Genomic DNA, 27,253 nt, shown 5'->3' on the forward strand with positions numbered 1-27,253 from the left:
AAGATGGCTCCCTGTAGTTTAGCTATGGTGGTTTAGCTGGGTTTCCGACTCTGCCGTCTTTGTTCTTGTTTTCAATGACGTGTGGGGCTGATGCATACAAGCTTTTCCAGTAATCCTTGCAATTTTTTGTTCTCTTCAGCATGTCATGGTTCAGCTTGACAAAAAATACTCCTTACCTTTTGAATTTACTCTATTTTCCTTTCCATGTTCGGCTCATCATAACTTCAAGTTCGAATCAAAAGTTCGAAAAAGCTAATATATTAATCAGAACAAGCTTGTGAGCTTGAAGCCAAATATTCTATTAGCCGAAGTCAAATTCGAAAAATTAATGGAACTTGCACCTTTAGTTGTGAGGCAGTAGGTGAGTTTATTCAAGATTCAAAAGAACTCAATTGCATGTTAATATTCTTTCAAAAAATGTGTATGTTAATACATGGTTTCCAAAACCGGATCGGACCGGATGGTCAAAATCGGACCAGTCAGACCAGAAAACTGGGAAATGGTCAGGTGACCGATTCCATTTTTCCCCAAAACTGAAATTTTGCCAAAAAACATTGATTTGGTAAAAAAACCGCTGACCCGGGCAATTAAACTATTCAAACCATTCAACGGTTTTGATCTTTTTTTTTGGCAGAATGAGCCATCTGTTCAATTCAAACAGTTGGACCATTTGACCCGGGAACCGGACCCTTGGCCAGTTCGTTGTCCGGTAGGGTCCAGTTCGGTTTTAAAAATTGTGTTAATAAGCTCATGTCCATTTTGCAAGGTGCTATTTGCACATATAAAGGACTAAAGAGTATTATTTCATGTGTGCTTCACAAATTAAGGCCCCATTTGCTTTCCAGTAAGTTATTTACCCAGATAAATAACACAATGACCATTTTAACCATAAAATTCCATTATTAAAAGGGGCAACTTTCCTCATATGTGGGAAAGTTATTTACCCACCTAGGAGCAAGGTTCAAAGTATTGATATCAATGGCTTCCTGATACGCCCCTCCAGGGGTTGTATCTGGTCAGACAATGGTTCAGAGGGTAGCCAGGCCTTAAACCAACCCCTCTGGACCAGTTTCGAAAAAAATAAATAAAACCTAAAAAAATACTGATTTTGAACCTTGCCTAGGAGATGGGTATCACTTACCCGGATAAGCGGTACTCAGGCCTTAAACCAACTCCTTTGAACCGGTTAAAAAAAATAAATAAATAAAACCTACAAAAAAAATACCGATTTTGAAACTTGCTTAGGAGATGGGTATCACTTACCTGGATAAGTGGTACCCAAGAAAATAAACTTTCCCTGCTCCCCACATAAATCTGGAAAAAGAAACGCCTCCTAAGTAGAATGCCAAGGGATGCCTTGGCTAGTTATTGTTATTTCTTGTGCCATGGAACACATTGTTACATGCCTAAATACTGCAACACGAAAAATGATATTCAATGTCAATAATAACCATCATTTCTGTCAAACAATATAACAAAAAAAGAAAAAGTCATTTGAGAAAAGAAAATGTCACACAGAGATAATATCCCTCAAGAATAAAGTGTTGGGAAAAGACCATGCAACACAAATATGATAGAAATGAGGCTTATCAGGGAAAAGGGGGAAGCATGATCGCTTTTCATGGAGAGATTACATTCTGCTGTCCTAATTGGTTGTTTTATTGACCTGAGAAAACTCTTTGGTTTATTATAACTAGGCGATTCTTGTGGGGCTGTTCACACAAGTATTGGTGAAAGGCAACAGAGAAGGGTAGAATCTTTAGCTCAAGGGTTTGATCTTGCTAACCTTGCAGTTATCAAATATAAAAAAAAAAAATGAATATTTCCTCCTTTTACCCGCATTGCAATTGCGGGTCCTGAAAAAAGAGTGTTGAGAAACTTGAAGCCCTTTTTTCTCTGCATCAGAAGCTGCTCGTTTTTGGAAAACATGCTTGTGGCATGATAGACAGAGAATTTCAGTTCCAAATTAACTAGATTCACTTTTAGTAGCACCATGGAAACAATGCCATCAATGTAACTTGAAATAGTATTGTCACGACAACATGCTGGATGATGATCCACAACACCAAAATCACTGCAGACGCTGGTCTAAAATCCAAAGTCCAAGTAATATCAAATGTTCCCTATGTCGCTTAGGAGACCAAGGTCCAAATTCTCCATTTGCCTCTTGGTAATTGAAATTGCATGCCGATTCTGCATTCAGCAAAGCATCCCATGGGAAGATGACATTTAATTATGCTGTGGCAGACAATAAAACATCTATTGAAAGTTGCACATCAACACCTTACCTAACGGGCTGCCGTTTGCTAGCTGAGGGCAACTCAAATTACAAACTGTAATACAATCCAATTGTGTCCATTTTCACGCCACAAGTACATCTTATGCACCCCACCAAATATCCTAGTGTAGCCTTCATGGAAATGTTGGGGGTGCTAACTGGTTGAATCTTGTTCCCCGTTCTTCTTGCCCCTCCAAAGTATGATCTGACCATCTTTAAATAATATAGGGACACAAGGCACCAAATCCTACATTTATGGAATCGTAAGAGAAACAATCAAGTGGATGTTGGAAACAATCTCGACTGAATATCATGAAATCAAATTATGTTAACAACATTTGAGAATTGAAGAAGGCTAGGATGGGGGGAGGGGGAGGAATTTTACAATTCTGAAAGGAGTACAATTCAGTCATAAAAAGGGTGGCTTACTCTTAGCTTCACACCAATCTTCTTACAGTCACTAGTATCCACATAGGTGCATTCCAGTCTCACAACTTCTTCAGTCTTGAATGCCTCTCTCACTCTCTGCACCACATTCACATACACACCATTCCTGGCTGCACAACATGAAAATACCCTCATGCCCATCAAAATTATGCATCATCCTCCCATATGATATATCAATACTTACAAAATGATAAGATAGTTGGAGTGAATGCCATTTTCAACAGATGCATCCAAAATGTAAATCGACTCACTGAGTTTCATAAGAGGGGGAGAGTTCAATCCCCTGTTTCTCATCTCCTTGGTTTCCTCAAATGTTAGGCCATCTGCTACATTTTTAACTAATCTTGGGTAGATTGGGGGATATGGATTCCATAGCATCAAAGGGATAACTGGCCTGTTCTTGGGGTCATAGTTTCGACCACGGTACAGGAGAAGGATATTTATATGCCGATAGATAACTTTGCCTCCAGTTTTATCCTGTGGATAAAGTACTAATAATTATCAAGTGCAACAATTTCTGGCAAACAAATCCAAAAGAACAAAAAATTACAAAATCATTAGAATATAAGGCTCTTCAGGGGAAAACACACACACAAACAACCTCAAGGTGGAAGCAAATGTTGTCCATGTCAAGAGTTGGTACTCCCAAGCATTTGATTCTGACTGCTTCAGCTCTTTTCCAGTGGTTGTGTATGTCATCCAACATATTGTGAGTTACTCCACCCTTCCCTAGACACCGAATTTGAATCAAAACCATTCAGTTGTTAATACAGAAAACTTGTAGAATCCATCATCATCTATATGAATCAGAGTTGTGAACCTTATGATGCACAGAAACAAACCTGGGGGGAGATGATATAAAGCTAGTTATTCAAGTCTATGGATAAAAGATACTGACCAAACAAGTTATAGAACAAGTAGAGAAATACCTATATTAATCTGTCGGGAACAATCGTTGTGTCGATATCGCTCAACAAGCTCTTCAATTTCTTCCTCGGTGAGTGGATCACCAAGCACTGAATTCTGTTCTTTAAAGACCTCTGATGCATCTGCAAATTGTTCTGCTGGTGCGGAAGTCCCAGTCCATTTCCGGTCGAGACGACCAGGACCAAATGGAGAAAACCTTGGTGGTTCTCGAAACCCTATAGGCTGGATTGACGGGTTGGTTTCAGAGTACGAGTATCTGAAATCAAATGGAAGATCAGAATGGACTGGGAGATTCTGTTCTTTTTCAGAAGCTAAAGCTTTTATGGGACTCTTAGATTTTGAGGGTTTTGAAGTGTGGGAAAAAGGAGGGTCATAGATATCATCAGAAATTGTCGAGGAGTGTTTTATACACAAAGAGCTGCAGAGAAGTAGCAAGGGTGGTGCTAGATGGGAGAGGTTTAAGTTTTGGGTTCGAGTTTGAAGAATTGGAGAGTGCCATGAAAGGAGCTTCAGCATCTATGAAAACAACTGGCTACAAAAATTGCAGGAGTTGCTACAACATTTAGTTTATTTTGTAGGGCAGTTCAGTAATATAAACCCTTTGATGACCACTTTCAAACTTGAATCCGCATTCTCCGCTTGCCAGTCCAAGATATTATCATTACACCAAGTAATGGGCCCTATAGAATTGCACCAATATTCAATTTTACATGAATAATAAAGATAGAACAGCATTATCCTTTACAGTTACCATCATAATAGAATTCTAAATACAATTCATAATTTAGTGGGTTCAATTCATTGCAGATCTACCTCAACTTGAACCTAAGACGGATCAAATTTTATTTACCGAAGCCCAATTCACCACTTAATTAAGGTTGAGTGGAAACAAACCAGATGGGAGAGGGAAGATTTACCATTTGACCCAACCTATTGGCATCCTTAGGTGGGATGCAGCTGATCCAATACGGTTCAGACAAGGATTAGATGAGTGAATATGGCAGAGCAATGGATTGCAGCAATTTGTACAGAAATATATCCATGAAAAAAATTATAAATTTAGTAGTATCACTATAAACTACCATTAAACTGATAAAAATGCAAATCACTATAAAGTATAAACTACCATTAAAATCAAACTTGAGTTGGGATTTGCTGCCAGAAGAAGTACATTACGATGTTTATAACACAAAAATCCAGCTGCAAATCAAGAACATCTCTCAATGAATGACAAGGTAGATGTTCCAGATGTGCAGATGGATTGCCTATTTCATTAATCAAAAAGTTTATACAAAGAAACCCCTGTACAATGAGAAACTGAACAGAGGATGTGCAGATTTGCCCATAACAACCAAACAAAACCCCAAAAAGACTTGTCAATTCCGTACAAAAAGGAGATCAAACTCATAAAAAGAGCTAACATGTCTGGATCTAAATAGAGGATGGACAGCCAGCCAAGAATGAACCATTCCCAATATTTTGCTCAGAATTTCTTTCTTTGAGTGCTCAATTCTTTCAAACACTGCTATTCATCTCATTCCATACAGCTCAGATACTGCTGGCAAGGATGATGCTCCAAGTGACCTTTCCAGCCCTGCTTAAGCCTCCAAGATACCACGCCTCTATTAATCCCCTCACATCTGCTGGTAGACATGTTGTTACCCCAAATAAGCCCAACATTTTTAACCAAATCCAGTGAGAAAACTCAGAGTGTATCAGCAGATGTCTAGACGACTCCATACTAACATTGCATAAGGGACAAGCCAAATCAGCCACTTCTATGCCTCTATTAGCCAGGTTCTCTTTAGTTAGAATCTTGTCCAACACCGCTGACCAAACAAAGAATGCCAATTTAGACGGTACTTTTTTTTATCCAAATCCTGTCACATGCAAAGGAGGTGGTCTCCTCTCTTGATATGCCTTTGAAAAAGGACTTTACAGAGAACACTCCTGATTTCTCAAGGATCCAGTTTCTTCAATCTTCCCCTAAACCAGTTATTTTTGAGTCATAAAATCTGTAGCAAGTTGATTAAAGATGTCACCTCCTAGTCATTTAAGTTCCTTCTAAAATGAGGGTTCCATGCACAAAGTCCATTCTGCCTTTCCACATAATCTGCTACTGATGCTTCCTTGTTTATAGCTAATTCAAACAGGTCTAGGAAAACCATCCTCAGTGGGCTGACATCACACCATTAATCCTTCCAAAAGAGAACCCTCCTGCCATCTCCCACTTTATACTTTATACCCTGCTGTATGAGATCTTCTTTTTCTTTTGAAGTAATAAAATTGGGATTGATTTTTCTCAATTGCCTTCCAATTTCAACAGCCATAGGATGATCAAACCTCCTCAGTTTCCCATTCTCTGCTGCTGATCCCATATTTGGCTACAATTAGTCTTCGTCATAAACTGTCTAACTGCTCATTGAATCTCCATAACCATTTTCCAAGAAAGGCAGTGTTCACATCTTTCACTGATCTGATCCCGAAACCCCTATTTGCTTTGGAACAGCAGATTTTCTTCCAGTTAACCAGATGACACTCTGAGTCCTTCCAACCCCTCCACGGGAAGTCCCTCATCTTTTTTTCCAGTGCTGTAGCCCACTTAGCTGGAATTGGAAATAAAGACAGAAAAAAATACAGGAAGTGAGGACAACATACTTTTAATTAAAGTGAGTTTACCCTTGGATAGGTATTTGTCTTCCATGATGCTAGTTTTCTGTCCACCTTCTCCAGGATGGGCTCCCATATAGATTTGGACTTGCAGTTTTCCCCCAAAGGCATACCTAGGTACCTAGACGGGAGTTTACCAGCTTTACATCCCCAATCATCTGCCCCATTCTTTCAGATTTGCTACCTCCCCAACACCCATGATCTCACTCTTTCGAATGTTAATATGTAAACCTGTTACCACCTCAAACCATCTTAATATTGCCTTCATATTCCAAATTTGTTCCCACGAGGCATCACAAAAGAAGAGAGTGTCATGCGAATTGAAGGAGTGAAATCTCCACCTCCCCATTACCCACTTTAAAGCCTTCTAATAATCCTCCCTCTCGTGCTCTCTCAACCATTCTGGAAAGAGCTTCCGTCAGGCAAATGAATAGAAGGGGAGAGAGTGGGTCACCTTGTCTCAAGCCTCTAGAGCTTCTAATCAAACCACATTAACTCCCATTGACAAGAACTGAGAACAAGGCAGAAGATAAGTACTTTTATCCAATTTCTCCATCTCTTTCCAAAGTTCATTCTCTTTAAATTCCAGATTACATGACAATATGCCTTCTCCAAGTCTACTTTACAAAGTAATCTCGCTTGTTCACTCCTTTTCCTTGAATCTATTAGTTCATTTGCTATGAGGACGCCATCCACAAGCAACCTTCCTTCTATGAATGCACCTTGGGTCTCCGTAATCAGATTTAAGATCACTCTAGACATTCTGTTAGCCAATAACTTAGCTAATATTTTGTAAAGGCTGCTAATTAGACTGATTGATCTGAAATCAGCCAGCTTTACTGCTCCTTTCTTCTTTGGTATTAGAGTGATGAAGGTATGATTTAAGCTCCTTTCCAAAGCACCCCTCTCATGGAACTCCCTTAGCACATTTAGCATGTCTTGCTTCACAATTCCCCAGCATTTCTTATAGAAAAGTAAAGTAAAACCATCCGAGTCTGGTGCCTTGTCACCCTCCAAGCCTTTCACCACATCCAACACTTCCTCCTCTGAATGGTGCCTCCAAATCTCTAGATTTCTCTGCTGAGAGAGAATTAAACTGCAAACCAACTAACAAAGGTCTGGATCTCCAATATTTCCTTGTACAAATTTTTGTAGGACTTTGTTATATGGGTTTTTATCTGACCTTCCTCTTCAATTTCCACCCCCTGAATTTCTAGTTTTTTTATTGTATTTTCTCTCCTTGCACTAGCCATTTTGTGGAAGAACTTTGTATTGTTGTCTCCATCTCACAACCACTAGCATCTTGACCTTTGTCTCCATTTAATTTCCTCTTTTTTTTTTTTGATCAATTCCATTTAATTTCCTCTTTGTAAGCTAATTTGTGAAATTCCCTCTTAGCCATTTCTCTTTCTTTCTTTTTTCTTTTATCAATTTAACCATTTCTCTTTCTGACCTCTCCTCTCTACCAATATCTCCATTTTCCTCTTGTCTATCAATTTCAGCAATTTCCTCTAGGTATCTTTTCTGATTATTTTCATTCACCTTTTTTTTGACAGATAGCAAAGACTTTTATTAATAGATATTAATAGAGAAGATTATTTTCATTCACCTTTAAGGTAGTTTGTGCCCAATCTTTTATTTTTTGTTTCAACCCCTTCAGCTTTTTGCTGAAAATGTGGCTTGACGAACCTTCAAAGGATAAACTATTCCACCATTCAGCTATCAACTCCACAAAACCTGGTTCTTCAAACCAAGCATGTTCAAACCTGAACGGAGGGTGGCCTCCCCTCCCCTTATACCACCACAGTTCAGCATGACTGGTGCATGATCAGATATTGGTCTGGGTAGAGCTTCTAGGGACAAATTTGGGAAATTTTCCTCCCACTCGGGGGACACCACAAATCTATCAAGCTTCAGTAAGGTTGCCTCACTCTGGTTATTTGTCCATGTATATTTCCCCCCTAGTAAAGGTAGATCTAATAGTTCCCATCTCCTCATGAACTCCCTAAATCCCCTCATTCCCCTCCTGTTTTCTCTCCGACCCTTCTTCTCATAGGAGAACCTGATTGTGTTAAAATCCCCCCTACAACCCCAGGGGCAATCCCATCTCCTTTTTGTATCATCCAGCTCTTCCCAAAAAGAATTTCTCAAACCCTCTTCGTTTGGCCCGTATAGCACTGACAATACCCAATCCCAATCGCTGTCCTGTGAGTGGAATAAAAATGATACCAAAAATTGTCCAATGATCTTATCTTTGACTGAGATTAATTCTGTATCCCAGACCACCAGAATCCCCCCAGATGTTCCTTGAGCTGGTAAAGCTACCCAATCACAGCTACACTCCCCCCCCCCACACCATATACTTCCCACCACTGCTTGACACATCTTCTCCATCTTTGTTTCCAGCAGACATAAAATTCCCGGATTCCGTTTCTTCGAAAAAAGTGTTGGCAACTACCCTTCTATGCCCTGAATTTAGGCCCCTTATATTCCAAGATACCACTTTCAGCAACTCCATCTGTACACCAAAATTTGAAAAAAGCTATTTACAATTTACCAGACCCTATCCCTTTACCCCTTCACCACCCCTTCAATACCTTCTTGCCCCTACTCGCACTACCGGCCTTCTCATTTAAACCCCAAGCCAGTCTGAAAAGTTCTTTTTTCTGTTCTACGACCCCATCTCCCCTTCTCTAATACTTTTCTTTCGATTACTATCAAGTATTCTTTCCTCACTCCTTCCAACCCCTTCATTGGCACCCCCAGCAAATCTCCAATGTTTAAGAGATTTGAGAGAACTCAACTAGAGATTTTGATGGGGTTGCCTTCCCTCTCTTTCCATGATAGAAGAGTGCAGTGGCTGCAGGTCACTATATGTTGTTTCCTTACCTGCCATAATCACTGCGAGCGGCTGAACTTCTTCATCCCCAGGTGATTCGCTACTCTCGTTCATGGTAATTAGGGCTCCACCTTTGGATGATTCCATCCTTTGGCACTACCCTGGTCCCTCCCGAGCTCATGTGTTCTTTTTCTCGCCCTCCCCTTTCTCCCCCAAGTCCTCCCCTGTATTTCCCCGACTACTACTCTCCGCATTGTTGTTCAAAGTTATCTCCCTCCTGAAATGCGATCATTCATCGGTCATCTTTTCTCGAGTTCCAGCTTGGGTTGAAACTAGTTCAACCGAGCCAGTCCATTGGTTGGTTTTCCCCCAGTTTGTATTTGGCCCTCCACGTTTGAAGCCACATGATGGGCCTTCTCTAAACCCTCAGGTTTAAAATACTAGTGTTTAGAGCTTTTGGTGGTGACATTAATGATCCATTGCGTCTTCTCCTACATCGCCTTGATCTACTCCTCCCTCTTCTACGGTCCAGATCGCTCCATCTTTTCGCAACAACGCTCCATTAACCTCTCGCACAGCTCTTCAAAATTCAAATTTTGAATGTTAATATTAATTTCAGTCTGCCTGCCCTCTGACATTCTACAGCTCAGATTTTCTATTTGACTTTTCTTTTTGCTCACTCTTTCCCTTTCGGTGTCAGTGATTTCAGATATTGCCACATGCCCCTGTACCTCACCCGCAACTGCCCTCTCCGTCTCCCTGACCTCACCCTCTTCTCCGGCACTGATCACTCTTCTTCCTTCCTCTCCAATCACCGCTTTCCCCCTTCATTTTTTGGCTTACTTCCGAATCAATGTCTGAACCTGCCAGGGCCAAGTGGATCAGACGTTTCTCTACTAATACTGCTTGCCTTGCATCCTCCGTCTTTCTGCAACGTTTTGGAAGTATCTCCAGCCACAGGGTTACCACCACCATCTCACTTCCTTCTAAGATGTTTGTTGTTGCCGGAGGGTAGCCCTTCCACTTTGCTTTAAACCATTCTGTTGCTTCCTTTGCCTCCTGTGAGTTGTTCATTTGTACATACCCTCCACATAACTCCCCTATTTGCCTAACCACTGTTTCACTCCAAAACTGTAAGGGAAGGCCAAATATTTTCACCCAATATTCATCACGGTCGTTGAGTGGTTTTCCTTGCCCCTCAGAGTACACCTCCTATGGAACTAAATGCATCACAGAACCTTCAACATTTCTCGCCCCTGTTTTCCATACCCTGAGCACCTCTGCCTCAGAGACGCTCTTACCCCAAAAGCTACGTTCCATTTTCTCGCCACCCACTGTTGTACTTTTGGAACCAAGTAAGAGGTCTCCACCAAGCCTACCAGGCATGCTTTCAGGAACTTCTTCCTCTTTTCTTCTCCCTCCCTGTTTACTTCCACAAAAAAGTTTTTCCTTCCAACTTTTATTGTGGCTTCTCCCTCTTTCATCCATTCCAAAGATTTTGCTTTCTCTGCAAAGGACTCCACTATTTGATTTTCCCCTTCCTTGTATCTTCTTCCTCCATTGCCACCAAAGGGTTTTGACTTCTGGTAATATGTCCTCCTAGGGTAATTTCCACGGCGTCTCATATCTCCCGAATGGGATTTGTGCCAACTGAACTTCTCGCTGATCGTTTTCCACCGATCGTCACTACCAGCGACCAATGGGATCTGTTTAAGGAAGAAAGATATATGAAATTAGCATAGTTGTCAAGGTGTTGCTGGCAGCAGACCCGAGCTCATCAAACTTCACCATGTTGCTCAAGGAGCTTATACTCATAAACAGTGCTAATAATTTTATTTCTCATTTATCTTAAAGATGATACATATCATTATTATATAATGCTGACACTTGCCTTGGATTCACAACCAGGCCATAAAAGTTAAATCACGATGTTTTAATAGCATTATATAACGTCAATACTTACAAATTATAGTTGTTCAAATGTTTTAATCTTAAAATCCAATAGTGAGCCAAGGCATTTAAAGAGGTATAGCAAAAACATCTTCAAAATCTAAATGTTATTCTTTTCATCTTTTCGTAGTTTTTTTTAGGAAAGTTTAACCAAATTTCATTAAAAGAAGAAAAAGTACATGAGAAGATGTACAAAACAGGGGATAAGCCCCGAAAAGCTTACAAGGGAGGAAGCCCATTGCTATACAGATTTTCTAATCCTGCACCAATTTTAGCTAATCCATCTGCAACGTGGATTCAGCTCCCTCAGGATCCAGAGCAGGTTTACATTTAAACATTCCAAGGAATCTCTTGCCTCTGCCAAATAATGGCACAACCTCCAAGGACCCCCCCTCCTTGTCCTTCTGCCTTTTAATGGTATTTGCTGAATCTCCTACAATATACAAGTTCTGAATACCCAAGCTTTTTACTATTCTGATTCCAGTGAGAGCAGCCAACACTTCAGCCTTAGTTGAGTCAATATAGCTGATTGGGCCACTTAAGACCCACCAGATGCTACCCCTTTCATCCCTCAAGATACCCCTAGAAATTATATATAAAAAAAGGTTATTTTGAGTTTATTTTCCATCATATGTAAGATAAAGAGTCGTTGTATGTGAATTATTTAATTCTCAAGTCAAACTTAAATATATCATCTTAGACTTTCATTGTATAAGTGGTAAATTCTATTGATTTAGGTAGATACATGGTATACATGGATTAAAAGTAGGGTACAATATATTTTGCATTTTAGCAATATCTACATTTTATTTTAACAAGTTTTTAAAAAAATAGAAATAATCTTATGACTTACAATAATATGATTCACAATTCGATTCGATTCAATTTTCTCTACAATTACAATTTTTCTGAACATTGGTCAGCAGAAAATTGCAGAAAATGCAGAAAAATAGCAGAAATTTGCAGAAGATGCAGAAAAATAGCAGAAAGTTGCAGAAAAATAGCAGAAATTTGCAGAAGATGCAGAAAAATAGCAGAAAGTTGCAGAAAAATAGCAGAAAATACCACAAAATAGCAGAAAATTGCAGAAGATAGCAGAAATTGCAGAAAATTACTAAAAAATGCAGAAAATTACCAAGAAATTGCAGAAAATAGCAAAAACTAGCAGACAATACCAGAAAAATGCATAAAATGCCAGAAAATAGCAAAACAAATGCAGAAAAAAACCACAAAATTGCAGAAATGCAGAAAAATAGCTGAAAATTGCAAACATTATGCAGACAAATACCAGAAAATTGCAGAAATGCAAAAAAAATAGCAGAAATTTGTAAAAAAGCATAACTTTTGCAGAAAAAAAAAAATCAGAAAAAAATGCATAATATAACTAGCCCTTCTATTTGACTGACTTGATGTTTTGACATCAAACAAATGTCTTTGAATGACACATCAAAATAGCGATTGATATGGAGCGAATATATAACTCCATATAAACAATGAATCATATAAAGAGACATCTATTAGTTCATACAAATTATACATATGAGAAAATAGAATGGTCCACATATACAACCTAGATGGGTAAACCCACCATCATTTGGGTTGTTCTTCTGCCTAGATCCATTTCTAAGAAATTGTTCATAAATTTGAAAATATACAAACTACGTGTTTTGCCCCCAAATAAGATTGAAATACATGTGCATTCCAATTTTACAAAGTTTTATCCTAATTGTTTGGGTTTGGTTACCTGTGTCAACCTTCCACAACTGTGAATTTATGATGGTCTGCCGTATTTAGGATGTAAGAAGAACTGAACAAGGATCAGTCCCTGTTCAGCAGACTAAGAATAGAAATAAACAGTTAACATTGAATAGAGGTAAAGTAAAACTGAGGCGTGGATCAGTGGATGAAAGGATCAGTCTCAAAGTGAACGCACTGCTGTGGGTGGTGGTATTGGACAAAAATCTAACTAAACAGAATTTGACAAAAAGAGGAATTCTGATTCAAAACATGCTGTGTGAGCTGTGTGGGCAAGCAGAAGAGGACAACAATCATCTCCTCATCCATTGCCCTTTCGCGACGGGAATTTGGAACCATTTTCTCTCTTCGGAAGGTATTTCCTGGGCCATGCCAAAACAGGTTTCAGATCTGCTGGGTTGGGATTTGTTAGGCCTTTCTAGGTTGGCTAGAAATGTTTGGTGGGCTATCCCTGCAGCTGTTATCAGTTCCATATGGGCAGAGAGAAACAGAAGAATCTTTCAGAATAAGAAAAATGAGGCGGACTGTCTTGTGTCTGGTGCAGTGGGAAAGTTAGTGTCCTGGACTGCAGGTATAAAAGGCATGCAGCCTAGGGCCTTGGGGTCTCAGTTTAGATCTGTTAGTATATTTGAATTGTAATGTAAACTGAGAGGCTGTTCTCAGTCTTTGCTCCCTTCTGGGAGGCCCTTTGTATGGTTCTGATTTCTATTAATAAATTTACCTTACCTTTTTCAAAAAAAAAACAATAATTCAACATTACAGTTCAGGGCAGCATATGCTAAGATTATTAAACCATCTATATATGCAACTTAATATGACTAAAGTTATAAGAATAAGAGGATTAAGCAAATAGTGGTGATCCAATGAGTGCATACTTGTTGGGTACTGAAAGGGAAACAAATTTATTGTTAAAACTTAGGTGACATTACATGACTTAGTAAAACAGAAAGGAGAAAACTGATAATGCTACAGGCTACAACTCACTCCATGCATTAAGTTAGCTTTGCTTGTCAAACATTCAAGCAATCGCCAAAGAACCCAACTCAACTTTGTAAACCACCTTTAAGTATCTACATTTAGACTTCTAAGTAGTATGTCCAATAGTCACACTTTGTTACAATAGATAACAATTCCTTCAAGTTACCTCCTACATGTTTATCACCCATTGGATGGGAAAAACAAGTTAATCTTTTTGTCATCTAAACTCTCTAACCAACAAGTGATGGGCATGTATGGTATATCTACTAAACAGGTTATATGCAACTCCTACAAAATGTGACGGTATTGTAGAGAGAAAAAAACAAAAAAAAAAATTGATCAAGCTTCACATCATGGGCAAGGCTTATCACTTGAGCTTAAAGCTGTCAATGTATTGGATCCAAATCTAATCCAATTAAATTGGTACGTACCGGATATCCTGTTATGCTTATTGTTGGATTGGATTGGGCCATACCAAATAAATCCTTGTATTATTATGATTGGATTTAATCTATAACAAATTAGATCAGTAACAATCCAATCCAAAGTTAACTCCAAGGTTAAGTATCAACAGGCCTCTATAGAGACTTGTGGAAGGTAGGAAATCATCAATCTCCAGAAAAATTCTATTGAATTCATCATTTTATTCGAGGCTGGATCTTCTGCAAGAAGAAACTCATGACATATAGCCACAAATTGGGAACATCTCCGACACATGTATGTTAAACTCATAGGGAAATGTTCTCAATGTACAGTTGGATGCCCATGCTTGTAGAGTGTGTGCAAAGATTTTGCTTGAAAGAGATCCCATTGTAAGAGAATAGATAATACTTGTTGCTATGGATTATATATAATTCAACACTCACTATCAACATCAGTCATCATCTCCCAAGCAACCAAAAGCATCTCCAGCCCCTTGTACACAGTTTCTACCACCTATTAGGCCGCCTGGAACATAACACCTTAATGACCTCTCCAATCTCACCTCAAAGCGCTCCCCCCTTTTGAGCAGCCATCAAAGTCCATGATTTCTGCACTCTCAGTATTTGGATTTTGGATCAAACTGGTGTAAACTCCTTTTCCCTATATGTAATTATCATTTTTTATGTTAAATTTGATACAGTTTTCGAGACCACACAATAAGAAATCAAACTGGTGTAAACACTACTATTACATTCATTCAATCTGAAATCAAATGCCAGGTAGAAACTACAAAACCATACAATAAGAAACAGCTATTTGAGATTAAAGAAGATGATTCCATCTTGATTTCCTACTTCAGTATGTCAATCACTATATAAAATCTATGATATTAAAGAAGATGAGCAATGTCAAAAATATTTACCTATCCAAAGCTCTGATGTACACGCGACTTGAGAACTCTGAGAAACGACGGCGATGGAAACAGGGACACAGCGAGAAACAGTGGCATTGAAGCTAAGAGGAAAAACCTACTTCAATGGCGGAACTAGCAGAGCGTTGAGAAAATTGTGAAAATTTTTCGATGGCGAGTGGCTTGAAACCCTAACGTGGAGTATAGTGGCTTGAAACCCTAACTATGAAAAAACTTGCTTCGAGGGCATGGCGAGTTGAAAGATCTTTGTTCTAGCTGGATTCTCTGGCTTGCATCTGCACATCAGAGACACTAACTAGAACACGTTCCAGCTGCACATCGGAAACCAGAGATCTTTGTTCCAACTTCTCTCTCGACCCAATTGACCCTCTTTTACTGACCTTAATGGGTCACTTGATCCAATATAATCCATTACTGGAATGGATGGGTATGGATTTGAAGCGGGTGGGTCAAAAGGGTCAGGGTTAAGATTGCCAGCCTACCCATGTCGTATAAGGTGTACTAAGTATCGAAATAATAAAGAACATTAATCAAGAGGATTTATGATTAACAATTAAAAACATGTTCACTAATTAAGGAGTAGAACATCCTAGAGTAATCTTGAAAATCATTGAATGACACTTCAAAATAATCAAGGGTAATGTTGATACTAGGAAAGCACTGTAAATTTGCTCCTAAGCTGAGGTGAGGCCAAGGTATCTAAGGTGTTCAAGGTTCGAGGCCCAAGGAGGCCAAGGTATCCGGGACCCAAGGACTAGTGGGTCGACCCTATGAAAAGGACAATGTCAAAGGCCCTAGGTGTAAACTCCGATGGTTAAATTAGTATCAGGGGGTGTACAGTGGATGATGTTCCAGGTGTAAACACCCAGAAGAGGCACAAGAGAGAATAGAAGATCTCTAGAGATGAAATTCCAATCCCTTACCTTGAGGGGATTACTTCCTATTTATACTTGAAACCATTTCGAGGTAGATGAGTTAAGACGGTCGGGATGCGCAAGAAGTGTGGCCATCCAAGGCCGTCAGGTGGCTCCGCACTATTGGCTCCCTGAAATCCGTCAAGCTCTGCCACGCGCACACCTTGATTGGATCCCCTCTGAATTGCGCTGCCTGACATGTGTAGGCCCGCGATAGGACGGGGCCATTTGCGCCTACGTTAGGTAAGATAGTAAAAAGGGATAATCTAAGAAAGTTATGGAGTATCTAGAGTTGGCTATACTTAACTACCATCAACCTACTTCTGCTACTCTTGCGAGAATTCCAACTCCAATGAACTATAGACTTGATCTCTCACCAATACACCACTCTAGGGTCCTTAGACTTCAGGGCATACACCGTATCTACACCAATACACCACTTTATAGTAATTACTAATTTAAGTTTTGTATATTCTTGTGTAGAGAGAATTTGGATTTTGGAAATCCAAACTATTGTAGGTGTTGGGTGAGACCGGATCTGCTCTTCACACAGGGCGCTTCATTCACACCTCACATGCACATCTTACCATGCATTAGGAACATCTCCCGTATGCAGCCAACCAGGGTGAGAACTCATCATTGGCTGTGGAGTTAATGTTCTAAACCACTTGCAAACCGCAATGCATTTGTTTTCCAATATTACTCTTCCAAAGCCCAACCTTTTAGCATCCTTTGCAAGCTAGAACCACCCTACCCCTATGCATTTTGTGTAGACACATTTACGCACAAAGAACCAATTGAGCAGCTATAACAAGCAATTCCACATCATTTGCTTAAAACAAACCGGCCACTCATATGCATAGGCTCCCAAATAAAAATCTCACCTTACAATTCCCTTTGACCCATCTAGGCAATGGGGGTTGCCACCTGACACTAAAGTGTAATTATTGTTAGGATTTGGATATGCTCCTCATAGAGCGTTCTTCACACCAACCTCATAGCACATCGCAACCGTGTATTAGGAACATCTTCCCATGTATGACAACATACAAGTATGGGAGATGCTCTCAATTTGTGGCTACGTGTGTGAGATTGGTGTAAGGAGTGCTTTGTGAGGAGAAAATCCAGTCTCCTATTGTTGGTTAATCTCTTGCACCATTATGCAATCACTCAACAACATCTCTTGGACTTGAATCTATCATTTGACATAGGAAGGAGTTGTAGGATCTCCAAATGTTCCACCAAACCATGCTAATTGGAAGCACACATGTGCAAGCCCATCATTGTGCCTATGGGTGGCAATGAGCCGAGCTCGGTTCGATTTCAGCTGAACTCGAGCCCAATTAAGTGGCTCGATTATTAAACGAGCCGAGTTCGAGCCTAGTAGAGCTTGACTCGCGAGCCAGCTCGAATATATATAAATATATATATATAATAAAAATATTATAATTCTTATATTTTTTAAATATAAAATAATTTGTTATATAATTTTTATTTTTATAAAATATATAATAAAATATTTTTATATAATATAAAATGAGCCGAGCTCGAGTTTATGAACTTTTGACTCGAGCGGAGCTCGAACTCAAGGTTTTGGCTTGAACTGAGCTTGAGCCTTGTAGAATAGTCTTGAGCCTGGTACTATTCGGCTCGGCTCAGCTTGAATCAACCCCTAATTATGCCTATCAGAAAGAAGAAAATCTATGTTTGGGATCAATGTTAATTCCTATGATGATATTTTTTTTTCAAAAAAATTGATTTCTTAGAAATTAGAGAAGTTGCTTGTTTGGTACCATTACCGTCATGTCATTCAATTTCTCAAAACCAATAATGAATTTGTTTGATAATGATTATCAACATTAATTTATGGGAACTATCTCCCCTATGCATGTCAGATGCCACATCATCCAAAATTAATATGAATCAGCTTGAAAAGTGGAATCATTGTTTTTGATGATTCATATTTTCAACCCCACTTTAAATAATTGGTTTCTTACCAATTTGAGGATTTCCTCAACCAAACATAAAATAATTGATGATTTGAAAATCGTTGATGTTGCTCTAATGTGATGTCAATTTATTGAGGAATTGGCATCGATCCCGAACACCACCTATTCAACCAAATGGGTGAGAATGATTATAAGTGCAAACGGGAGTTGAACCACACTGCCTTTGCAAATTGACAATGGAATAGCATATGAATAATAGGCTCCTTGTATAACATACACATAGGGCAAGAGCAGAACAAGATGTGTCTTCGTTTCCTTTGCATCCCATCACATTTTTAATCTGGGTTGTGTTTAGTTTGAAGAAAAAAATAGGTAAAAGAAGAAAAATGTTAGAAAACCTTGTATATTTTTTCTTTCTTTCCTTACCTTTTCCTTCAAACCAAACATAGTATAAATCTTGTATACTTCCACACCTTCCCAAAATCCCTCCTCCCTCTCTGTTTACTCCTGCCAAGCAAGCTTATAACCTGATTTTACCAAATAATTGCCCGAAGAAGCCATCCTTAATGTAAATCCTGACTTAGGTTGAATGAAATTGCCTTGAGCCTATCTATATAAAAATGAATGAAGGATAAAAACTTTGTTTTCTTTTATACAAAAAGAATAAAAAAGTATATGACAAGGAGCTAAGCCAATTTTAACAAAAATTCTTTTCCTCATAATTTATTTTTTCATCCTTAGGAGAAACCGACCTAGTCTCTACTATGAAGTCTTTGTCCAAACTCCATGATAAATCCTAATCGATGATGTAAAGTAGAAAGTCATCTTCATGTATAAATCCCACTTGGTGAAATATAAAATGGTTTTTTCATATTTTTAATAAATATAAAATAAACTTTAAAATATATAATCTCATAACAAAAAAAAGATTAAAAGGAAAAAAAGAAAAAGATAGAAATGGATTGAGATAGAGAAATAAAAGGAAAAGGAGAGAGAGGAGACAACAGATGAGGTATGAGGTTGAGGTTTGGCAGCAAGCCTGAAGTCACACTCACACTACTCGCCACTTGGCAGCAAGAGAGGAGATCCTGCCAACCTCCGAACTTCTAAGGAGTTATTAAAGCCTAACCACCGAATCCGACTTAAGGCTTTAGCCCTCGGGTTTGGTGTCTTACCAACCTTCGGGCTTCCGCTTCGGCTATCGGACCAGTTTACCTCCCTCGGGATAACAATTAGCTGGGCCGTGGTTTTGTTAACACCTGGTTATTTATGGGTACCGGTATTGGACTTTCTTTCCTTTTCCTTTCTTCTCGGGACCCTACTCCCCCGGTTTTGTTTCAAATATCTCCCCTAAGCTGGTTTTTTTATTACCGCGGCTGGCTTTGGGCCCAACCTTCCTCTTTCACCCCCGGCCCATCTATCCCACCACACCGAGCCCATGAGTTCAGACTCACAGCATTCTCACTGGGTGTGATTTAAATTTGGCTGTGCATGAAAACTATTCTTGGGTCGGTTTTCACATATGCCAACAAAATGCATTCTAACAACGTACCAACGTGATCTCACACGACATATCTCGTACATGGCGCGTCCCACTTTTATGGTGGGTTTCAGTCTCATGGTGAGACATAGTTGGTGGAAAATTGGAATGTGTTTTGTTGGCAGAAGATTGCAATTCAAATATAAGCTCTAGAGTTGTTTTACTAAAAACTCTATAAAAAGACGATAATTCAATTGCATATTGGGACATCTCTCTATGAATTTGACATATGTATAGAATCGGAACCATTTTGGTCATTGATTTCTAAATCGAAAGTTCAATTGTTCGATCTGAACGGATAGTTCGTTCTGACAAAAAATTTTAAAATAAAAATAGCTAAAAACCGTTGAATGAGTTAATGGTTCAACAGCCTGAGTCAACAGATCATTGACTGATTCGATAATTTTTTACTAGAGATCGGGTTTGGGATAAAATGGAACCGATTGTTTAAATGGGTTTTGAGTCATTGACTTATAAAAAACCCTTTTTTTAAGCTCAATCACAACTAATCAAACTCACCCATAATCAATTATATTAATAAACTGAATGTATCATTCAACCCTCTAGAGTCTACACCTAGAAAACGTCACTCGGCCGTTCAAGTAAGCCCAACAACAATCGGCCCATTTAGCAGACAAATCTTGTGGTCCAAGTCTTAAACAGTTTTGGAAAACCAGTTCCAGGACAAAAAAACCGCCTTCAGTCTCGCAATCTACAGGATTGCGGTGGGGCTTACGTGGAGAATAGAGTTGATACCTGTCTCAATAAAAACCTAAACCCACCCTCTCTTTTCTCTGCTCGTCTCCCATCAGTTTCTCTTCCTATCCCTCCACCCATCACTCCTCTAAAGAAATCTCCCTCAGCTCAGCTCCAACTCAAGCATGTCTTGCTTCAAGGGCAAATACCATGGTAATCATTTATTTCTTTCAATCTTTCTGTTGATTTTTGTTTCTGGGTTTTTGATTTTGGTTCTGCTTATTACTGTTATTATATCTGATTAAGATCTGGGTTGCTTTTCATTTCCATCTTTGTGTTATTCTATAGTAGATCTAGCCATCTGAGCTACTCTGTTCTTTCATTTGTTCTTTATGGGTGGACTTGTTTTGTCAGATCTAGACTTAGTCGTTATTTCTATTTTCTGAGTTTATAGATCTGATTTCTTTGGTCATGTTTTAGATCGTAGTACTGTGTTTTATAATCCCCTCACAATGACGACCAAGATCCCATGATTTCTTGTTCTCGGATGTTTTTATTTTTATAATCAAAAAGCGTTTTTTTTTCTCGGTTATGATCGTTTTTTAAGATATTAGGATGGTGTTAGTCTCTCATATATTACACAGGTACTCTTGAGTGATTGATGGGGAAACCACGATTTGTAGGGATCTGTTGTAGTTTTGCTTGTTTTATGTTATATCAACTTTTTTTTGGGTTCCTAAAATGGTTAAGAAATCCAGAAGAAAAAGAATGTTGTGGAAAGAAACTTGTCACAAATCTTAAATTTCGTCCTTTATACTAAATTACCACTTCTCTGCCAATAATGCGTTCTTTTTAGAGATTTGTACATCTTTTTAGTGGTCGTGGTAGGTATCCTACATTCAGGAAAAATACGGATGTTTGTAGGGATTCCATCACCTCATCTCCATGTATCTTATCATTAAAGCTCAGATCTTTTATTTCTTAGATTCCTATTTCTGTGAATCATTTCCTTTTGGGTTTTTATGCATTTAAATTTTAGATTTTATTTGATGCAGTGAAATGATATGTGCAGGTTGCGTTTTGTTTAGTAGAAGATATGAATTCTAGATATTATACAGAACTGTGGGATATGTTCTGTTCATATGATCTGATCCCAAAATTCTATGACTCTACCTTTATCCTATGGTATCTAAATTCTTACTAGCATCTTTTATATCAGACTTTCTCATGTATAAAAATCTTGATGGTTGCTAGATGAAGTCCCTTTTCTTTTTTCCTCCTTGTTTCTTCTGAAAGCATCATCTAGCAGAGAAGATGTACATGCCCCATAAGTTATGGCTTGCTATTTTTCTATGATGAGTACCATATAATCTGGATCTTACTTGGATATTCTCTTTTCTTGTCCTGCAGATGAACTCATTGCCAATGCTGCCTACATTGGCACACCCGGAAAGGGTATCCTTGCTGCTGATGAGTCTACTGGCACAATTGGCAAGCGTCTATCCAGCATCAATGTGGAGAACGTTGAGACCAACAGGAGGGCTCTCCGTGAGCTTCTCTTTTGCACCCCAGGTGCCCTCCAATACCTGAGTGGTGTGATCCTCTTTGAGGAGACCCTTTACCAAAAGACAGCCAGTGGCAAGCCTTTTGTTGATGTCCTCAAGGAAGGTGGTGTTCTTCCTGGTATCAAGGTTGACAAGGGTACCGTTGAACTTGCTGGCACCAACGGTGAGACCACCACCCAGGGTCTTGATGGCCTTGCTCAGCGCTGCCAACAGTACTATGCAGCTGGTGCTCGGTTCGCTAAGTGGCGTGCTGTGCTCAAGATTGGCCCTACCGAGCCATCTCAGTTGGCCATCAATGAAAACGCCAACGGCTTGGCCAGGTATGCCATAATTTGCCAGGAGAACGGATTGGTCCCAATTGTGGAGCCAGAGATCCTGGTGGATGGTCCTCATGACATTCAACGATGTGCGGACGTTACAGAGCGTGTCCTCGCAGCTGTGTACAAGGCACTGAATGACCACCATGTCCTGCTTGAGGGGACCTTGTTGAAACCCAACATGGTCACACCAGGGTCCGATGCCAAGAAGGTGAGCCCACAGGTGATTGCCGAGCATACCGTGCGAGCGTTGCAACGAACCGTGCCTGCCGCCGTTCCCGCCATTGTTTTCCTCTCAGGTGGTCAGAGTGAGGAACAGGCCACTCTCAACCTGAATGCCATGAACCAGCTGAAAGGAAAGAAGCCATGGTCTCTCTCATTCTCTTTTGGCCGTGCATTGCAGCAGAGCACCCTCAAGGCATGGGCTGGAAAAGAAGAGAACGTGCAGAAGGCCCGAGCTGCTTTCCTTACCAGGTGCAAAGCCAACTCAGAGGCCACTTTGGGTACCTACAAGGGTGATGCTGCCCAGGGAGAAGGTGTCTCGGAGAGCCTGCATGTCAAGGACTACAAGTACTGAGAAATTTTGGGTTCTCTCTTCTCTTGTATGGTGTTTATGTAAGTGAGATTTGAGTATAAAGGAAGAAAAACAAATGGAGAGTGTTGTCCTGCGGTTACTGTTTATCTTCTATTTGCTAGGAATAAGTTGAGAGCTAATAGCTTTGAAGAACATTGCAACTTTAGTTTTTGTTCTGCAGATGAAACTTTATGGTCTGTCTAATCTGTGTAATGCTTTCATGGGTTTTTAGTAAATTGGGATCCCTTTCTTACTCGTATTCATGTGGTCATATACTGGCTTTGTAGTGGTTTTTGATGCCTGGCTTTCTCGTTCATACATTATGGTCTTACTCTTACCATGGAGAGAGAGCTTGGCATGCATAGGCAACAAGGAGTGTGTTGTTGAAAACATGCGTTCAGCTTCCATCCTATCGTTGTATTTTATTTTATTAATACTTTCTGATTTTTGAACTTGGTTGTGAATGCCATGCCCATGTGATGCCTGGCTTTCTCGTTCATACATTATGGTTTTACTCTTACCATGGAGAGAGAGCTTGGCATGCATAGGCAACAGGAAGTGTGTTGTTGAAAACATACGTTCAGCTTCCATCCTATCGTTGTATTTTATTTTATTAATACTTTCTGATTTTTGAACTTAGTTGTGCAATGCCAAGCCCATGTGATGGGTTGGTGAATGAATGTGCCAAACTGCCAAATGTGGGTGTGGCCAAGTTAGGTAGAGATTTTTTCTTTTAGCTTTGGATATAAACAAAGTGGGGCTTTGGGCTCTCTGGGCGGTGGTCCAACCCCAGCACCAGCCACCGCAACCTGCTGATGACCGTCCCCACTCGAGCCACTTGCATGTGGGGTCTGACCCTCACTCTTGTGCGTATTCTTGTAGTTGGAGAGGATATTTATTGCCAAAAGCCAATGCCCCCATTCGGAATATGCCTGGGAGATAGCTGGTACATGGGCCATTTTAACTCTTTAAGATATTGAACCGAATTTTGAATTGAAACTTGAAGGTGCTGGACCTGAACCTCAACTGCTTCATTCAACGACGGTTCCACAAACCCAAATCTGGTTTGGGGCCTGGTCCATATTGAGGGATCCATCAAATTTTCATTAACACGGTTTCTACGTGGTAGTGAATAGTGATCGTCCGGATTGCAGCTGGTCTTCTGTTTGGTTTAGGCAGAACAATTGCATCGTTTGCTTCTATTTATTTCATCTAGTTTTTTTTTATTTTAATTTTTTTACATGGATGAGAGAGCATTATTCCTGTTGTCCAACTCAAATCCAAAAGGGTCAGGATTCTTATTCTATTGTCAAATGGACAATTTGGATTTGCCATATGAATTGGACCCAACCTTGCAAAATAGCCCACTGCCCACTATCTAATTATATATGTCAACTGCTTTACCCATATTCTTTTTAACTGTAGCATCAGATCCGAAAACCATCCCAAGTCCCAATTCATTATAAAATTTCACACTAAACTGGAAAAAAAGAATAGTCTCCATGTCATACTGCATGTGGGTATGAATAATGAATAAAAAAGGGAAAAAATTGATGGGCCACCCGTCAAACAACTCAATAGGGAAAGCCCAACACAACATTTGGGGTAAGGTTGACATGGATGAGAGCACCAAATATCTCTCATCAAATGGACCCTCTGGATTTGTTAAATCATTTCCTGATGTGGATCAAGAATTCCCCATTTTAATATTTATTGTTTATTAAACTAGCTTTCTAAAACAGTATTTTAGGGAATTAGGGCTAGTCCACCTCAAATTGGCATGCCATCTCTACCTCATCAAATAATTTATTTCTCGATGTAACTGCTCATATAATATTACAATCCATCATTATAATTTTTATCAACTGTATTAAAGAATAAAAAAAAAACACTATGACACGTCCAAATAAACTACCATATATTATACCTATCTAAAAATGAAATAATAGGTCAATATCAAAATTCTAAAACCAAACCCAAGAGAAAGAGGTAACTGACAAAGCTGGGAGATGGAAAAAAAAACAGCCACTGAATATTTCTCAACCGACACCATGACCCTCCAAACTGGTTGGAGTGGCTAAGATTGGAATTGGATGAATAAAGGTTGGGAATTCTCTCCTTGGAAAAGTGAATGAGAAGAGTCTAACTTATACCTAACCTCATGCAAACATGTGATGGGTAGGTAGTACAGGTAAATAAACGGTGGGCTTTTTTTTTTTTTTGAGATAATTATACTATATTCCGAAATCTAAAATTACAGTCTTTTCCTAATTTATTAATAGCCCCCTATAAACCGCACCCTACCCATGGATTTAGCATATTTACGGTCAGGATTCATCTTACTTGTACGATGGGGCTAAGATTTTCAAGGTGGACTGTATTAATAGCCCCTATAAACCGCACCCTACCCATGAATTTAACATATTTATGATCAGGATTCATTCTACCTGTACAATGGGATTAAGATTTCTAAGGTGGACTGAACAATAACCCCCCCTTTCTTCAGTTGTTGTAAAATCCCGAATTGAAATCTAATCGAAATCAATTGTTAATCAGTTGATCCATTCAGTAATTTAGTATCTTGTTTCTTATATTTATAATGTATTGTAAATAAATATATAAATAGATAATATATAATAGTGTACATACACCAGTTTCGGTTAAATGGATTTTTAAGTTTGATATTATCCGTTCGATTTATTTTTTGGTTTTTGATGAACAAGGTGAATCGGGTTTGGTGTGGCTATGCTTAGGTCGAGCCAGTTTGTAAAGCAATCAGTCCTAAAGCTTAAGCTATGATCAGGCTTACGGCTGAAAGATTCATTTCCAACATCTCAATCTCTACCTATATTAATATATGGCCGCGCTTTAGAACGTTAAAGACAAAACCCAGCTTACCAAACATTGTTACGTATGTAATGTTTTATATTTATATATCATAAAAAAATCTTACGGTTTGATAACAGCAGAAGTTGTTGGACTGAAACGCTTATTATTTTTCCTTTTAGTGGATAAAAATAGTGAAGGATCGATCCATTTGATTTGTAGTTGGAATTAGAATAGTTTATCTCCATAGTCTGTTTGGTTCAGACAGGAATCGGAATGGAATCAAAATCTCTTAGAATTAGAATCAGAATGGTCAAGGGCATAATAATCTACTAAGGGCCTGTTCCTTTGCTCTAACATCTAAAAATGCAATAATTACATTAAAAGGTATATTGGCATTGATGAACTTACTTTGAACGAAGAGAATGTTAATCTGAATTATAAATTCTAAAAATTATTAAATATTCATTTTGACCTCATAAGAGTTTTTGTTTGTCTTTTTGGGGGTATCATTTGAAAACAAAAAGTTGTATGATTACATTTTAAGAGATAAGAGGAAACGAACAACCATTTTTGTCTTAAAGTTAAAAAATTCCTATGAAGAAATAAGGGTTAAAAAGAAATAAACATACCCTAAATTTCAGTTCTAACCATTAAGTAACTCACAATCTTTATAAAAACTTATTCACCGGAAGAAACATGTTTATGTTTTTCATTTCAGCCACTTCAGTTGTTATGAAATGGCCTCTTACCAAAAACTGTTATATAAAAAAATGTTTTGATGCATAACAAATATCCGAAAGATATGATATTTGAAAAACTTCTGACCAATCAACTGAAATCAGAAATTTGATAGCCAATCAGATGCTATTGATCAAAATTCTTTTGGTATCATATCTTTTCTGCATCATAGGTTTTCTCAATAATATACAGATACATGCCAAAGACGAGTTGTTTTTGGCCAACTTGTGACGAATTGGCGTTCATAAAACATATAATGTTTGTATTCCCAGTTCTTTCATAGCGTAAGCGGGTTTAGCCCAGCCGAATTCGATCCATTTGCATATTTCATATTTCATGTTGTCACTGATAATTTTTTCAACCTATTTTCAAACCAGTTGATCCATCACCTGGTTAGGATTCCTGTTCATTTAACCCCTGAATCACAGCAGAAAAAAACCTTTTACTGAGTAAATGACATAGAGACCCACCATTCAAACTGTCAAATCATTGACCGATCAAGGGATCACAGGTCACACATTAAATCTCTTTTCCTGCATTTTTAACCATTTTTTGTTATATAATAAATGTATGGTATTAAAGGCAAGAAAATCTATGATGCGAAAAACACATGATATAGAAAAGGTTTTGATCAATCAATCAAAACCCATCCGATCGGTTATCACTTTTATGATGCTGGTTAATTGATTATGAATTTTTCAAAGATTATGTCTTTCTGGCATCATAGATGAACCCTATTAAAGATATATCCAATTTTTTTTTCATAATTTTTAATTTTTTTTTCAATCCTTATCTATTTTTGAATTATTTACCTATCATTCCAAAAAAGAAAAAAAAATTCATTTTCAAGATGTGGGATCAAATCTTGGTGCCATTAAGATTGGGGGGTTAGTGGGTAATGGGTTTGGGGATAGGCTACAGCCCCGATTGTGT

General features: G+C 38.7%; 2 protein-coding genes across 7 annotated transcripts; one reads left to right on the forward strand and one right to left on the reverse strand.

Moving 5' to 3' along the window:
• Window positions 1-1,406: 1,406 nt before the first annotated feature.
• On the reverse strand, window positions 1,407-15,994 carry LOC104612485 (RNA-binding CRS1 / YhbY (CRM) domain-containing protein). 6 transcript variants are annotated; one of them, XM_019200298.2, is made up of 8 exons: window positions 15,190-15,994; window positions 7,932-10,867; window positions 3,655-4,332; window positions 3,318-3,454; window positions 2,977-3,202; window positions 2,708-2,835; window positions 2,289-2,525; window positions 1,407-2,193 (listed from the first exon to the last, which is right to left on the reverse strand). In XM_019200298.2, the coding sequence occupies exons 3-7, from the start codon at window positions 4,166-4,168 to the stop codon at window positions 2,433-2,435; spliced, it is 1,098 nt and encodes a 365-aa protein (XP_019055843.1). In that variant the 5' UTR covers window positions 4,169-4,332; window positions 7,932-10,867; window positions 15,190-15,994; the 3' UTR covers window positions 1,407-2,193; window positions 2,289-2,432. The 6 variants fall into 6 exon arrangements, with proteins under 6 accessions (XP_019055843.1, XP_010278213.1, XP_010278212.1 ...); XM_010279911.3 differs by lacking the exon at window positions 7,932-10,867 and adding an exon at window positions 14,830-14,927; XM_010279910.3 differs by lacking the exon at window positions 7,932-10,867 and adding an exon at window positions 14,711-14,927.
• A 4,308-nt stretch (window positions 15,995-20,302) lies between these two features.
• Window positions 20,303-23,012, forward strand: LOC104612484 (fructose-bisphosphate aldolase 1, cytoplasmic). Its single transcript, XM_010279908.3, has 2 exons — window positions 20,303-20,510; window positions 21,708-23,012. The coding sequence occupies exons 1-2, from the start codon at window positions 20,483-20,485 to the stop codon at window positions 22,754-22,756; spliced, it is 1,077 nt and encodes a 358-aa protein (XP_010278210.1). The 5' UTR covers window positions 20,303-20,482; the 3' UTR covers window positions 22,757-23,012.
• Window positions 23,013-27,253: the final 4,241 nt, after the last annotated feature.

Source organism: Nelumbo nucifera, chromosome 2 (assembly GCF_055504915.1).
Source record: "Nelumbo nucifera cultivar China Antique chromosome 2, China Antique-T2T, whole genome shotgun sequence".
NCBI classification, from domain to species: domain Eukaryota; kingdom Viridiplantae; phylum Streptophyta; class Magnoliopsida; order Proteales; family Nelumbonaceae; genus Nelumbo; species Nelumbo nucifera.

What these genes read in the sequence shown, in the direction of transcription:
- LOC104612485 (XM_010279909.3), bottom strand. Translation starts at nt 4,168, where the DNA reads ATGCTGAAGCTCCTTTCATGGCACTCTCCAATTCTTCAAACTCGAACC. An exon ending in TCCACCTTGAGGTTGTTTGT is followed by an intron (nt 3,203 to 3,317) that starts GTGTGTGTTTTC and finishes CTTTATCCACAG; the next exon opens with GATAAAACTGGAGGCAAAGT. An exon ending in AGATTGGTGTGAAGCTAAGA is followed by an intron (nt 2,526 to 2,707) that starts GTAAGCCACCCT and finishes CCATAAATGTAG; the next exon opens with GATTTGGTGCCTTGTGTCCC.
- LOC104612484 (XM_010279908.3), top strand. Translation starts at nt 20,483, where the DNA reads ATGTCTTGCTTCAAGGGCAAATACCATG. An exon ending in CTTCAAGGGCAAATACCATG is followed by an intron (nt 20,511 to 21,707) that starts GTAATCATTTAT and finishes CTTGTCCTGCAG; the next exon opens with ATGAACTCATTGCCAATGCT.